Consider the following 14,662-nt stretch of genomic DNA (forward strand, 5'->3'; position numbering starts at 1 on the left):
ATTTTTGGCGAGGAGCTCGGCACATCCACCCGCCGTGTTTCTCTTCGGGGCTGCAGCCTGGGCGAGCGTTTGGGGGAGCTCCTCTGCGGGGCCGCTGGCTCCCCGCAGCCAAGCCACCGCCTTGCGGGCAGCGTTGCTGATCCCCCCTCTGCTGCGGCCCGGCCCTTCCCGCCTCCCGGCTGTCCCGGCGTTTGCCGACCCCCGGGCACGGGCGGGGGACGCTTGGCGAGGGGCGGACGGGGTGGGAGAAGGCCGTGTGGGCACGGGGGCGGGCCGGCCCCTCACCCGAATCCTTGCTCCCCTCAGCCCCGGGGGGGGGCACGTTCGTGCTAGCTGCGGACCCCGCAAAGTTGCCCACACAAAGTCGGTGTTTTCTGACATCCCCCCTTAAACTTCCTTCCGAGGTGGGACGCGGGAGGGAAGGCACCTCTTTTTGTGGGGGTTTTTCGGGGGTGCAGAGATGGCGGGTGGCTGCATCCGAGCAGCCCTGTTCCGCGGCGCGATTCTGAGGGTGAACGAGCCCCTTCCTCAGCTGGGCCGGGCAGCGCTTCCCGCCGCCTCCCGCCCCCGCCCCCGCGGAGGCGATTAGGGGCGGCTCTCGCCCCCTCCATAAAGCGGCGGCCGGCGCCGGGCGCTGCCCGTACCTCCTCCCCGCCCGCCCCGGCCATGCAGCCCCTGCCCCGCCGCGGCGGCTCGCTGGAGGCGGCGCCCTGCCCGCGGGAGGCCGCCGGCCAGGTGAGGGGCGCGGGGCTGACCGGGCTGAGGGGACAGCGCTCGGGAGGGGGGTGGGGGGGCGGCCCCGTCTGGCGGGAAAAGTGTTGCTTCGCTGGAGTTCCGGCTGTGGCGCCTCGCCGTTGGGGTTCTGGGCGCCGTGGTTTTGGGGGAAAGGGGGAGCTTTCGGGCTCCGGTCCCTCGCAGAGCGGTGGGTGCGCTGGGGCGCTGCTCCTCTGCATCGGTGGGAGCGCTCGGTGCCGCTGGGATTGGGGTGGGACCGATTGTGCTGCTGTTTCTGGGGGGAAAAGTGGTAAAATCCGAAGGTAAGCAGGTGAAATTAAGGTCGAACAAAAGTAACTTCTGGTGCATCGTTGCTTAGCAGACAGAGGGTGCGATATAGCCCGGAAAAATCCGCTCCTAGATTATTTCATGTTGCAGTGGGATTATGCTCAGTCCATCAGAGAAGACCGGCAAAAATGAGCGCTTACCTGTTGGCTGCAGTTATTGATCTTGTGCAGTTCATGAAGTCAGTAAAATTTCTTGTGAAAATAAGAACGCTGACTGTAGTGGAGCAAAGTTTCACACAAGATTGTATTGCCGTGCCCCTTGGATCTTTGGAAACCAAATAAACCGTTCAATACAGCTTTCGGTTTGGTGTCTGAGAACTAAATCTAAGGAAAACCTTTGGTGTGGCTGAAAAATTTCCCTGTGATGTGAAATCTAGTTGTGGTCGCTCATAAGGTCGTGTTTTCGTCCTTCCCGACTAAGAAGTGTGTCAAAAGGACAGTGACAAAGTAAGCAGCTACTTAAAGAGGGAGGAGGATATAAAATGCCTGTTGAGACTTTTTATCAAGTAGAGTTAATGGCAATCTATATCAAATACTGTTTTAAAAGATTTTTTGGTCTTCAATTTATGACTTTAAAATGTAATTTCCTTTAGACAAGTATGTTTGGGTCATTTTAAATCTTGGCTACCATTAACATGAAGAATTAAAGCACAAAATATGCACCCTCAAATTTCTGTCTCACAGAGAGTATTCTTTGGGGAGGGGGAGAAAGGGAAGATTAATTGCTATGGGCTCCAGAAGGAGTGATCTTTAACCTGAAGACACCTAGGTATCTGCCTAAATAAGGGCTTTAGAGCGTCCCTGTGCTTGTGTATTTTCATTGAGGCTTGAGTCAGGTTGATGGCAAATCAATTAATGATTTGCATCATTAATAACAAGCATCAATGCAGTACTAATTCCCCCCTCACCCTCCAAAAAGATCAAATGTGTTACCATGCAAAGGAAAATCATCAGATTTGATTAGAGCCGAATTACTGATACAGAATGAAATAAAGTGAAGGTGCAGCTGTTGGAGGAGAGGAATTGTTTTTGCATTACCAATTTCCATTGTTGTCTGGCACCGAAATAGTTGCTGCAATAATGCAGCCCTGTTTCCAGTCCATTTTTTAATCGAAAGCAAAAGATTAACGTTGGGTTAGAGTTAGAGATGTAAGTGGTGTGTGTTTGTCATTGCAGGCACCTAAATTTCTCTTCTGCAGCTTTTTCAAATTCCTAAGTTAGAGGTCATTTTTGGAACTTAATGTAAGAACACACTGTGTTTTGTTGTGTTTTCTTCATTGGTCTCTTAAATATATTACTTTATAGATGTTGTCACCTGATCCTAAACACAATGTTAGTTGAACTAGCAAAGTACAAAAATAAGGACATTAGTCTTCAACGCATGTAGTTTGTCCTAGCTGTGCACCTTACAATATTGCATGCAACTGTGCCAAATCTCATAAGCTGATCTTGTCTTAAGTCAGTGATCCTGGATGTGGAATCAAGCCAACATGCTGCACATAAGCCATATATATTAACCAACCCAACGGTTTCTGCCTTCAAAGACCACCATGTAACTCTATTTGTAATGGAGATGTCTTTGCATCCAGCTTCTTCCACAGCAGTATCATCCGAACAGGATCGGGCTCACACAAATGGCGATCTCTGCACTTGGGAAAACGACCAATAACAGCTATGTGCTTGTGGAGCTATTAGCTTTTCCTTTTCTGCTTGGAGTACCCTTGCTCAGTGCCTGTTCCTGGCTCTTGTGGTCCTGATCTGACGCTGACTGAAGCGAGCTGTGAAACCTGCCGGGTGCTCAGCAGAACCTGGGTTGGGCCCTGTCAAATTCTCTGCTGAAAGTGGGGGATGTCTGGACTCAAGCTGATGGAGGTCGGTGGCTTTGCTGGATCAGAAACAGTGTGATGGACTGACACTGTCGTCCAGGCTTGTCACATAGCAGCAGTTCATTAGAGATGGGGACGCAGTCAGAAATCCAAATGTTTCCATTAGCATCAGTGGGCTTGGAGCAGGACATCTTCCATCGAATGTCACCTCGGCACCCCAAAGAGCTCACGTCTAATCACCTGCTTGAAACCTTTCTTAGAGCAGCATCAAATACCTCCTTTGTTGTAAAACACTCAATTTAAAATGAAACTAATTTCATTATTTTGTTAGGCAGATTACCTTCTTAATCTGAAGGGTAAATGGGAACGTTTTGATAAAAGATAGGTAAAATCTGTCTTTATTTTTAAACTTGTCTACTATAGATAGAATTATTTAGCTGTTCAGCATGATCCATTTTAAAGAGGTTGAAGTTGGAGAGACTGTAGAAGGGGAATCAATGGAACTGCTGTATTTTGATTGCATTTTTATTTTTTCTCTTTCCATTCCTGAAAATGTCACCAGATAATCATATCTTTAAAAGCTGTGTCAGATCAAAAAATAATTCCAAACAGCAATAATGTGCCTTCGTTGTTCCTCTCTTCTTTCTCACTGGCTCCTTCAGAATCCTCACCTTTTTTGTTTCTTTTTGCAAGATTTGAAGACATATGAGACACAGCCTCTGCTTCTAAGCCTTGTATTTTTTCTTTACTTTGCATTTTCCACATTCTTAATTGTTTCAATATGGTCTGGCTACATACAGCTAAGAATATGGTCTGTGGTATCTACTGATTTCTGCGCACTCAGGAGTGTGATCGCTGGTGAGGTACAAAACCATGTGGTCCTACAGTGTTTGATGTCTGAAAATTTTTAGTGTCTGATTCGGGTGATTATGATAAGGGTTTGGGATGTGAATTAGGGGACCTGACAGATGGAATAGCTTGGTTGTGGTTGATCAGAGTGGCGCTGTCTATAGTCAACAGATTCTGGTCAGCGTAACATTTTAACTGCTTAGGTTTTGTCTCCTTTCTCTGTAAAAGCAGTGCTTTGCAGTTGTGTAGTGAGAGAAAGGCAGTGATTCCTCAGTTCTGATCTACTAAATCCTGATCCATCTTTTCCTACCTATATCTAGCTGACTTTGGATTATTCCCTTTACCAATGTTTGTTGAATTTGCTAACAAGTATATTATTCAACTTACTATTTCTGCTGACATCTTACAGCTCCTCCCTCCCGAAATACCAATGCTAATTATAAACTGTACTTTGAAAACGTTTTCTGCATCCTAGAGAATGACTAAAGATGTCTATAAAATCATTCAAATGAAAAAAAAAATCTTAGTATTTCATCCTCAGCTCTCAGATTCTGTGTGTGCCTAACTATGCCTGTTATTGCGTAATGATTTAATTGGCACCTTTCCTTTTGTGCTTGATCAGTCCAAGTGTCATATTACCCCAAGGCAAACTGAAATGTAAAACTTTACACTTTTTGCCCTGATAGCCATTAAAAAAAAATCTTTTTATTGTTTTGCATTTAGTTAAATAAATCAAACTACGTGATGAGTGAAGATAATAAAGAGAATGAAGACCATGCATCTGAAAGAGGAAGAACAGCCATCATTTTTTCCTTGAAGAATGAAGTCGGAGGACTTGTAAAAGCATTAAAACTCTTTCAGGTATGTAATAATCACATTGCTACAGCAGCTCTGTATTTTTAAATTGCAAGGATAGTTTTGGAATGCGCTAGAGTTAATTACATGAAGTTATTAAGGATGTGATTCCTAACCTGGCTCCCACTTTGCATACAAAATTACCCATGAAGGAAGATTTATGCCTCAGAAATTAGATGCTGGTTGGCTAAAAGTCTTCACAAGACGTATCATCTGCACCGTCTGAAGACTGAGAGAGTTTTGTCTTTTCCCCTCATGCAAAGAGGATTGGCACTCATTGTTTCTGCTGCACATCAGAGGTGGGTCTGCAGCTCCTGCCGATGGCGGGTAGGCCCTTGGGGTGATGACCTGCCCTGGGTTGGTCCAGTGCCCTTGTCACCCTGCCTAGCCAGGCGGAGGTGACGGAGGAACTGCAATGCACAGCTGGGCTCCTTCGATTGCTGGGCAGGTGTCATGCAAGGAACACGCGCAGTGCCGCTGTGCTCCGTCATCTGGCCCCGGGGTTTTCTCTGTGTTCCTGGTATAAGATATATCATTAAATAATTTTTCGAATAAAAGAAAAGTGAAATTTACGCCCTGAAAACTACTGCTTTTAAATCCCTTGCTTACTTGTGAGATAATTATATGGTGACTTGATTGGTGTTTTGGTGAATTTCCCCAGACCCAGTTGCTAATCAGCTTCCTATGGGAGGGATGAAAAGAAAAGGTCTATGAATTTAAACCTCCTGACTGTGTCTTTCAGTGCTTCCCGAATGTAAATGAAACTGAAAGAACACAGGTTCTCTTTCATTTTCTTCTGAATGGAATGCTTTTTAAAATTAAACCATTACCCCCCCCTCCAATAAGCAAACTGCTATCAAGAGATCAAATTAACTAAAATAGCTTCACAAAGGTGGTGGACGGTCCATGGCAGTAGAATATTTGTTTGAAAAACAAATTTTAGTTTTTAGTCAGTTGTTTTTAGTCTGTTTGAAAACATTGCTTCTTACAAAACAGGAGAAGCATGTTAATCTGGTACACATTGAGTCACGGAAGTCCAAGAGACGAAATTCTGAGTTTGAGATCTTTGTGGACTGTGACAGCAACAGGGAACAACTGAATGAGATCTTCCAGCTCCTGAAATCCCACGTCAGCGTTGTCTCTGTGAACCCTGCAGAGCATTTCAATGTCCAGGGAGGTGGTAAGTACAAAAGGCAATTCTGATGAAAATGCACTTCGCAGTGAGTTGGTTTGAAATCTTTTTATGGTGTCTGCATTTGTGTAGTGTTTTCAGTCTGTGGCTGCCAGGTTTATGCTTCTGTGTTGTGCAGGAGTGTAGTTTGGCTGACATGAGCAGGCCTGCGGTGGCTGGTGTCACCTGGGAGTACAGGCTGATGCAGGCTGGTGTGAATTGCAGGTCTGTTACCTGTGCTCCCGTCCCTTCTCAGTGCTGCACGGCTGGCATCGATGGGAGTCCCTGCACCTGCGCGGGCCAATGCAGGCTGGTGTGTAGGCAAAGTGTCACGGTTTGAGGCTGGGCCGGCCACTAACGAATGACAGACGCTCTCTACTAACCCCTCTCCCCTCCCAAAAGGGAAAAGGAGAGAGAACAAGGGAGAGAGACTTTACGGTTTGGAAAAGAAAACTAAACCAGCTTTAATGGAACAATAACAATAAAAGAAAAGATAATAATAAGAATAGGGAAAAAATGAAATATATACAATATGTACAAATATATACAAAACCAATACCGAACCCAACTCCCCCCCCCACCCTGATGACAATACGTCACCACCACACCGCAGGGCTGGCACTGGGGCAGTCCCAGGCTGGACTCAGCAGCAGACAGGGATGGGATACAGGAGCTGGACTCAGGCACTGGATTCAGGGATGCAGGGATCAGTCCTCCTCAGATGTCGGCCATCGAAGAAGAGAGGAAGAGACGAAGAGAGAGCGAGACCCTCATGGTCTCTCAGCTTTATGCTGAATATGACGTGTATGGGATGGAACATTCTGTCGGTCAGGTTTGGGTCACCTGTCCAGTTCGCTCCTCCCTGTAGGTGCGACCCTTTTCACTCCCGACACCCCAACACGCAGTACAAGATTTAGCAGTGACCTTGGTCGCCATAAGAACAAGTATAAGCAAGGGCCTCTCTGCATCCCATTCCTTGGTACGAACTATAAACCTCAGGCCTTATCACTGCTGGGAGCAGTCACTGTCTGGAAAAACAGGCTGCTGTTTCAGAAAATGCTGTTAGTTAGAGGAGACTTAACTGAAAAGTTAAAAGCACTAAAACAGAATTAGTTCTGATTTAGCCCAAACCAGGACACAAAGTCTGAACACAGGGCTTGGCTAGGGACTGTACACCATGATGACAGAGGTATAATACTGACAGATCCCAGTTCAGAAACTGGTGAGAGTGCGATTCTGCAGTTTCCTCATGTAGCTCTTGATTTAATTTTTTTTTTTTTTTAACCTCTTTTCATTGTAACTGGTTACTTATATTAGGGTAAAAGAGGTGCCTTTTAACTTCAGGATGCTTCACATCCTGTTTTCCTTTGCTTCTAGTTAAAGATATGCCTAAAGATCAGAGCAGCAGGAAGTCAGTCCCGTGTGTTTCTCAGCCACTGTGCTTGCTGGTAGGTAGGGAAAGGTGAGATCTGGTGTTCTTGGATAAAACCAGCTTACTTTAGCCCTAAGTAAGGGGAATTTCAATCTAAACACTTCCCCTGTCCATTTTAAGAAAACTGAAGAGCATCAGGGTGGAAAAACAGTGCATTAACTGCTCTACCAAGAGCTTGGCTAAAAACTCTCTTAGGCTAAAAAAAAAAAAAAGTCGTCAGTACTAAAACTGTGATGAAGCGTCTGTCTAAGACTGTAGGAACTCCTTCTCTTCCTCTTTCCCCCCAAACCCTCAGCAAAGCTGGGTGCTTCTGAGGTGCATAACCACAGAACTACGTTTATTTCCCATGCTCAGCAAAGCAGGGTGGGAGGACTCAAACCTGCTCCCACTCTGCCCGGGGACTACGGGGAAATCACTTCTCTACTCCTTTGCGCACTTTGCACCCTAGAAGATTCACAGCAGTGTGCACAAGGAGGCCTTGTCTCAGTGGGAGCCTCTGGATGCTACTCTGACAGTTAAAGGCCACAGAAAAGCCATATTAACTGTTTCCTCCCCTGGACGCTTTGGAGCTGGCTGTGCTCTGTAGGCAGGCTGTGGCAGTGACAGAGGAGGAAGTGTGAGCTGGAGGCTGGTGCCAGATAGGCAGTGGATTCCCTCGTCTTATGCATGCCCTTTTAATTTATAGATTTCGCTTGTAACCGCCATAGCCATACTTGAAAGTAGCGTTTCCTCCCTCGGCATGCTCGGCGTTATTAATAACTTTGTGGATTCCATGTGTTCCCTAGACATGGAGAATGTTCCCTGGTTTCCAAAGAAGATCTCAGATTTGGATAAGTGTGCAAACAGAGTGCTGATGTATGGGTCTGATTTGGACGCTGACCATCCAGTAAGTATTTTTCCCTTCCTACCCAATACTTAGTGAAAACATACTTTATGGAGCTTTAAAAAAAAAAAATGTAGCTTTTCCTCCTCCCTCTCCTTCCTCTTAACGGCGCCTCTGTGGGTCTGAGCACCTTCTCTTGGGGGTTTCATGTCTTTTTCCTAGTTCAGGTAAGGCTGTCACTGACTTCAGTTCCTGTGCCTTTCTGCAAGGCTTACTTGTGTGAGGACTCCAGGTCTGGGCCGTGAGTGGTCGCATATAAATAAAAAAAAAAAAAAAAAGAGAGAGAAGAAGCAAAAGCTGTTGTCAGGCAGGCTTGGTTACTCCTCTTTCTTTCTTCCTTACTGTAGTTGGAGCAAACAAATTGGTACTTGGGCAGTGCAAATGGGCAATTTGTTCTGTAATTTAGAATAATCAAGCAAGTGACAAAGTTTGTATAAATACTGATGTGGCTAAAAGGAATCCTTGTCTACTGAATGTATAGTTGCATGCGTAAACCCGCTGATTCTTACTTTGAATTGGAGTATTTGCTTAGTTAACGGTTATTAAACGTCCCAGACTACTGCTATGAGTCCTCGCCCTGTCCTCTCATTTTTACACAGCATACTTTTATATTTCCCAACTGAAGAAATGTCCAGTGCCTTGTTTTAAATTAATTTATTTACTTCAGCTTGGAAACTCATTTAACTTTGTTTTTCTCCTTGCACCTGCCAGGGTTTCAAAGACAATGTCTATCGCAAGAGGAGAAAGTATTTTGCAGACCTGGCTATGAACTACAAACAGTAAGCTTGACTTCTTCCAGAATAAGCCTTCTGGGTGCCTTGAAATAGTAGCAGAGTGGACTGGCAGGAGCTCACCTTCCCTGGGCTCTGATCTTGCTGGGACATGCTTGGCTCGGGAGTTGGAGCCAAGAGGGTACAACGAAGGGAGATGTAACACAAGATTAAAAGGTAGTTCTAGGCCATCTTACAGCTCCCCTGGCCTCTGATCAGGCTGAGGCTGTGGTTGCTTGGCCGTTATGGCATCCATGGCAGTGCTGATCCGCAGACAGGCAGCGATGCCAGCGTGTGCCTCCTGCAGCGCGGGGCATTCGGACTCTACGGTCCCTCCTCGCTTCTCTGGAGATGGGTGCAACAAAGGCAGAGGGCGGACGACGCATGCTATGCAGCTGCCTGTGCCAGGACGTACTGAGTCAACCAGGGCAGATTGGTCCCCTCTGTGCAGGAGAGGGAGGGGAGGCAAAACCCAATATGTAGCCCATTGACCACTGAGAGTAAACTCTCTGGGCAAATGTTAATGGTTGAATTTTCTTTCCTGGTTCAAACTAGTGCATGTAGATAAGAAGTTTTCTAGGAAAAGAAACTTGAAGAGCTTCTGTCTTTAGAGATGCTGCATGGGGGAGGGAGTTCTTAAAGCAGTAAGAGTTTCATAGCCCAGTGCTGTAAATTCTTTCTAAATATGATTTTTCATGTTGCTGTTGCCTGCTTGAATTTAGATGCCAAGTTCCTCAATTGGAAATGACCTAGAAATGACCTAGAAATGGTGGGTATCTAGAGCTCTTTTTTCCACTGTGTATTAATGCATCTGGTTACCACAGCACAGAGCTGGTTACTGTTCGTGTGTTGTTAATGGAGATTCCCTTGGGAAGGCATTTACCGTGCTGGTTACCTGGCTGGCAGCAGAGGCTCAGTGTAACACTCTCATTGCTTCCAGTGGGCTTTAGGTCACACCCTTGCTATAATCCACTTTAATCAAGATCCTGAGGGCTAAATAGGAGAGATGGACTGCAATGAATATGTTCAGACAAACTCTCGTCTCCTCCGCATAGAAGTATGATTTTTACCTAGTGTGTATATTTAGCTACTTCTATGCAATGTGTTGTCGATTTAGAGAATTCTCTTTTTCTAAAACAAATCAAAAAGGTAATGGAAAGTAGTTGTGGACAGGGAAGTCGAACGTGGTAAAGGATGTGTTCTCTACTCCTGAAGCTGTAAATGTTATGCAGGTATTTTAGGTGTTACTAGGAGTGTTAAACACCTAAGAAACTCTTTACAGAACTGAAGCTTTCAGGCTCCAGTGAGGTCAATGCAAAGGTTCCTGTTAGTTGATTTAAGTGGAAAAGAGAGCAAGCCCTTACACTAAAATCTCTCTAGGGCATAGACTAGATGTCACTGTGTATTTGACAGTGTCTAATGCACCCTGACCAGGTGTCACAGCTATATAGGTGTTAATAATAGTCGGTAAATGAGTTATCTGTTATTAGCCATTTATCTTTCTTCCTCTTCTCCTTGTAGTGGTGACCCAATTCCCAAGATTGAATTCACTGAGGAGGAGATCAAGACTTGGGGGACTGTGTACCGAGAGCTCAACAAGCTTTACCCAACTCATGCCTGCAGAGAGTACCTTAAAAACCTACCCTTGCTCACCAAATACTGTGGGTACAGGGAAGACAATATCCCTCAGCTGGAAGATGTGTCCCGCTTCCTGAAGGGTAACTTGCTAATTTTCTTACACAAAAAGGAACTAAGGTCCCTTGCAAATCACACTGCTGTTTTGCAGGAACAAGAAAACATCCTTGGTCCCTTTTGCTGATGTGCATTACGGTCCTTTAGGAGGCCTTTTGGCCATCTGTGTTTTAATGTATTGTCCTGAATATACACAAACAGTGACATTTGAGGGGCAATGCTACCTCTGAAGAGACGGTTAGGATTGGCTGAAGAGATACCTTGTTGTATTGTGTTGGCTCTAGGCATGAAATCTTAGGAAGTCCACTGACACAGAAGTAGGGATGTTTTTAATAAATGTTGGTCACTCTCGAGCTTAGGCCTAAATTTTCTCATCGTGCCTGATTTTCCCACATGCTCTTGAGCCAAGGTAGTGCTGTGGCTTTTACCCCAGTTGTAGCAGGAAAGGCGATAACATCGTGCAGTTCTGGACTAAACTAATGTACAATTTCTCTGTTCCCTTTCAGAGCGCACAGGTTTCACCATTCGCCCTGTTGCTGGATATCTGTCGCCCAGAGACTTCTTGGCAGGATTAGCATTCAGAGTTTTTCACTGCACTCAGTATGTTAGACACAGCTCGGACCCTCTCTATACACCAGAGCCGTAAGTCATTTCATCTTGGGGTAGAATTGAGAGTTTTGAATCTCACTGCCCAGAGCCAAGCTACTTAACGGCTGTCCAAGAACACCAGCAAGAAAACTTATTTTTAAGGTGTCTGAGACTTGGCCTTCACGCTGAATGTAACGAAGCTTTAGCATGCTCAAGTGCCACCTTCATAAGTACAGGATTCTCAAACATTTAGCATGTTGTTGGAGAGCTCTTACTGCTGTCGTTGTGTGCAGTTAGTTTAATGTTGAATTGCCTCATAAATGTGGAGCTCAGATCTTAATTTTAGACAGCTTCATTTGAAAATCTGAGTTGTGGAGTTGGTATGACCTGCTCAGTTGCTTCCAGCTAAACATAATTGACACTTTTCTGTCTTTTGGACATTAAATAGTTTAATGTAAGACATTGTATCTGTTGTGTGGTGCTGCTTTTTTCACTCTACCATGAAGACAGATCGTGAGATTTGTTGGTTTGTTTCTTTTTCCAGCGATACCTGCCATGAGCTCCTAGGCCATGTCCCTCTATTGGCTGAACCCAGTTTTGCTCAGTTCTCCCAGGAAATTGGTCTTGCATCACTTGGGGCATCAGATGAGGCTGTCCAAAAACTGGCAACAGTGAGTGTTTGAGTGCCTGGTTACGAGGCTTATCCCACTCCTTCGAATAAATTTGGAGCTTCGTGTCAACATTAGCCACACCAGCTGCTAGACCGATGTATTTCACTGGTCCTTTGCTTTTAGAGCATGTAACAATTTTCGGTGCTAGGAAAAAAATACATTTTTAAGGTTGATAAGGTTGGGATTTTTCTTCCCTTGACTGTCAAGTAAGGGTGCAACTTCTGGTGGTAGGTCACTTCTTCCAGACTGAAATTCTATGGTCTGTTTCTTCCAAACAAAATCTTATTACTTCTGAGAACATGATTCAATGATTTTAAAAGTAATCCTTTTCTTTAATGTGTAGGATGAATTGAAATGATACAGTGTTTTCATTGAATGTGGTGAGCTCTAGCATTAGATAATTTTCAGCCAAGAAATTCAGGTAATATAGATTAATCTTATTTCCTGGATATCAGTTTCTGGATGCTTTGGCAAAAATATTTTAAGATGAAAGTTAAATTTAGATGAAAAATAATTGTTGCCAGTTATGAAAGAACTGGTTTGCTGATTTAAAAAAAAAATTTATATTTCCCCAACTGGTGTAACTAGTGATAAAATTTCTAGTACCTTCAGTGGGAGCAGAACTAAGTCATCTATGAAAATAGCTCCCCCTATAGCTGCAGAAATCCTGAAATCCAGCAAACTAAACATCTTTAATTTTACAGGCCACTAAGCAAATGAGAAACAAACTGCAATGGGCTGATGTTTTCACTCGCTCACAGAGATTCTCTCAATCCAATGTTTCTTTTAAGTTGAAGCTGTGATGTCATGACAATATTTCTCAAAACAGATTTACATCTCGATGTTCCTAATGACATAAACAGCTTCTAGCCTAGCTAGGTGATCAATAATATCAGTCTTTCTTATGAGAAACACGCAGTCCCGTGATTCTTCATCCTCCCATTCTGGCTTCCTCCTCTTTAAATATCTGGGAAGGATAACCAAGTGATGACTGTCAGATATTTGCATCTGTTTGACACTACCTCCAAACAGAAATGCCCCCATCTAGTTCACCACAGCATCTTTGCTGAAGGCTGAATTGTTTTACTCCCTTCTCTGTTTCAGTGCTACTTCTTCACTGTAGAGTTTGGCTTGTGCAAGCAAGAGGGACAGCTACGAGTTTATGGGGCTGGCTTGCTCTCTTCGATTAGTGAGCTCAAGGTGAGAATATCTACTGCTTATTTACCTCTCTTCTTTTTTTGTACCTGATTATTATTGTCCCTGTTTTGCTGTTTTTTGTGAAGTATAATTCTAAAAATCTTTCTTTTGAAAACTCCTAGATACCTACTAGACTTTCACAAAATTCACTGGACAGTCTGCTTTTGGATAGATGCTGAGCAGCTCCTGTGTCTTTTGCAGGAAGCAGTAGATGATTGGGATTTCTTAATGTTAGGTTCCAAGTAACTCTTTTCAGAATAAAGCTCTGCTGGTTTAACCAGATTCTGAAAACATTGCTCTTGTTTACACGTGAGCCTCTTGTCTGAGGAATCCCATTTTTGACTCAAATTGGCAGAATATGACCGTTCAGAGTTATTCCATTTGTTAAGCTTTAATCACTGTTCATCTGCAGATAAAAATTTTAACAAGCAATGTGCTAAATATGGTCTCACCTAATCTTTTTTCATTCGTTTTACCTCGTGTCATCTTCCTCACGGATTCTTTGGGTGGTGATGTTCCTCCGACACATGGTAACACATTACATTACCAGCACTCACTCTCTGGCAGTGCCAAAGTCAAGCCTTTTGATCCAAAGGTCACCTGCAAGCAAGAATGCCTCATTACAACTTTCCAGGAGGTTTACTTTGTTTCTGAAAGTTTTGAAGAAGCAAAGGAAAAGATGAGGTACAGATTTTTTTATAAGAGCAGGTTTGATTTCATGCATCTCCCTCAGTGGCAGCACCCTTTTTATTCTTACCAGTTTTATAATTAGCTTTCCTGGGGTTGGAAAGCTGAGATGAGTATTTGCTTGGATCTTCCATGTATTGGGTGGGAAAGATGATGAACGACACAATTGCAACTATTTTAAAAGTAAGTAGTTTAGAAAAGTGTTTATGGATACTGACTGCATACAGAGGATGCATTTGTGTTTCGTTCATAACTCCCTCTCTTTTTTTACTTGAATAGAGAGTTTGCAAAAACCATCAAGCGCCCATTTGGTGTGAAGTACAATCCATATACTCAAAGCGTGCAGATCCTGAAAGACACGAAGAGCATTGCCAGTGTGGTGAATGAGCTACGTCACGAGCTGGACATTGTCAGCGATGCCCTCAGCAAGATGGGCAAGCAGCTGGAAGTTTAACACCGCTGTCAGCGGTGTGGTGCGCTCGGCAACTCTCTTATTTTCCCCACTGATTTCTTTCTAGGCATGTAATGTGTTGTATGCAGAACTCTCCCCTTTACAAATGGAAGAGTGAATGGCCCATAAGGATAATAACTTTAGCTTGTTTCTCCATGTAAAGTCCCTTACAGAATGTATTCCTCCATCCCCCTTGGATAAGAAAGGCCCAGTTGCCTTTGAGAAGTTTATGGGGGAGTAAAGACATTGCTCGACTGGAACAGAGATGTGGTCTGTGGATCAGGGCTGGGATCAGATGCTGCAGAAGGAGGCTTATGAGGCAATAATGGAATACGGGAAATGTCTGTTTCTGACTAGTAGTCTATGCTACTAATTGTATAGCATTGCAGACTTTATAGCAGAGCAGCAATAGTAATCAGTGCTTTGAAGTCTGTGGTACTCAGTTTAAAACTTGAATGATTACAACGCAGGCATCAGGACACAAATAGCAGGAGGTTCACCATGATAAAATTGAGGGGTCAAATCTTGC

At 44.3% G+C, this 14,662-nt stretch overlaps 1 protein-coding gene across 1 annotated transcript; it reads left to right on the top strand.

The window, feature by feature from the left end:
- The first annotated feature begins 666 nt into the window (after positions 1-666).
- Positions 667-14,136, top strand: TPH1 (tryptophan hydroxylase 1). Its single transcript, XM_086472082.1, has 11 exons — positions 667-735; positions 4,460-4,597; positions 5,588-5,771; positions 7,980-8,080; positions 8,789-8,856; positions 10,369-10,565; positions 11,046-11,181; positions 11,672-11,798; positions 12,903-12,998; positions 13,546-13,679; positions 13,962-14,136. The coding sequence occupies exons 1-11, from the start codon at positions 667-669 to the stop codon at positions 14,134-14,136; spliced, it is 1,425 nt and encodes a 474-aa protein (XP_086328208.1).
- The last annotated feature ends 526 nt before the right edge of the window (positions 14,137-14,662 follow it).

The sequence above is a fragment of the Leptosomus discolor genome, chromosome 12 (genome assembly GCF_034619465.1).
Source record: "Leptosomus discolor isolate bLepDis1 chromosome 12, bLepDis1.hap2, whole genome shotgun sequence".
Classification (NCBI taxonomy): domain Eukaryota; kingdom Metazoa; phylum Chordata; class Aves; order Leptosomiformes; family Leptosomidae; genus Leptosomus; species Leptosomus discolor.

What these genes read in the sequence shown, in the direction of transcription:
- TPH1 (XM_086472082.1), top strand. Translation starts at nt 667, where the DNA reads ATGCAGCCCCTGCCCCGCCGCGGCGGCTCGCTGGAGGCGGCGCCCTGC. An exon ending in AAGCATTAAAACTCTTTCAG is followed by an intron (nt 4,598 to 5,587) that starts GTATGTAATAAT and finishes CTTACAAAACAG; the next exon opens with GAGAAGCATGTTAATCTGGT. An exon ending in GAAGCAAAGGAAAAGATGAG is followed by an intron (nt 13,680 to 13,961) that starts GTACAGATTTTT and finishes TTACTTGAATAG; the next exon opens with AGAGTTTGCAAAAACCATCA.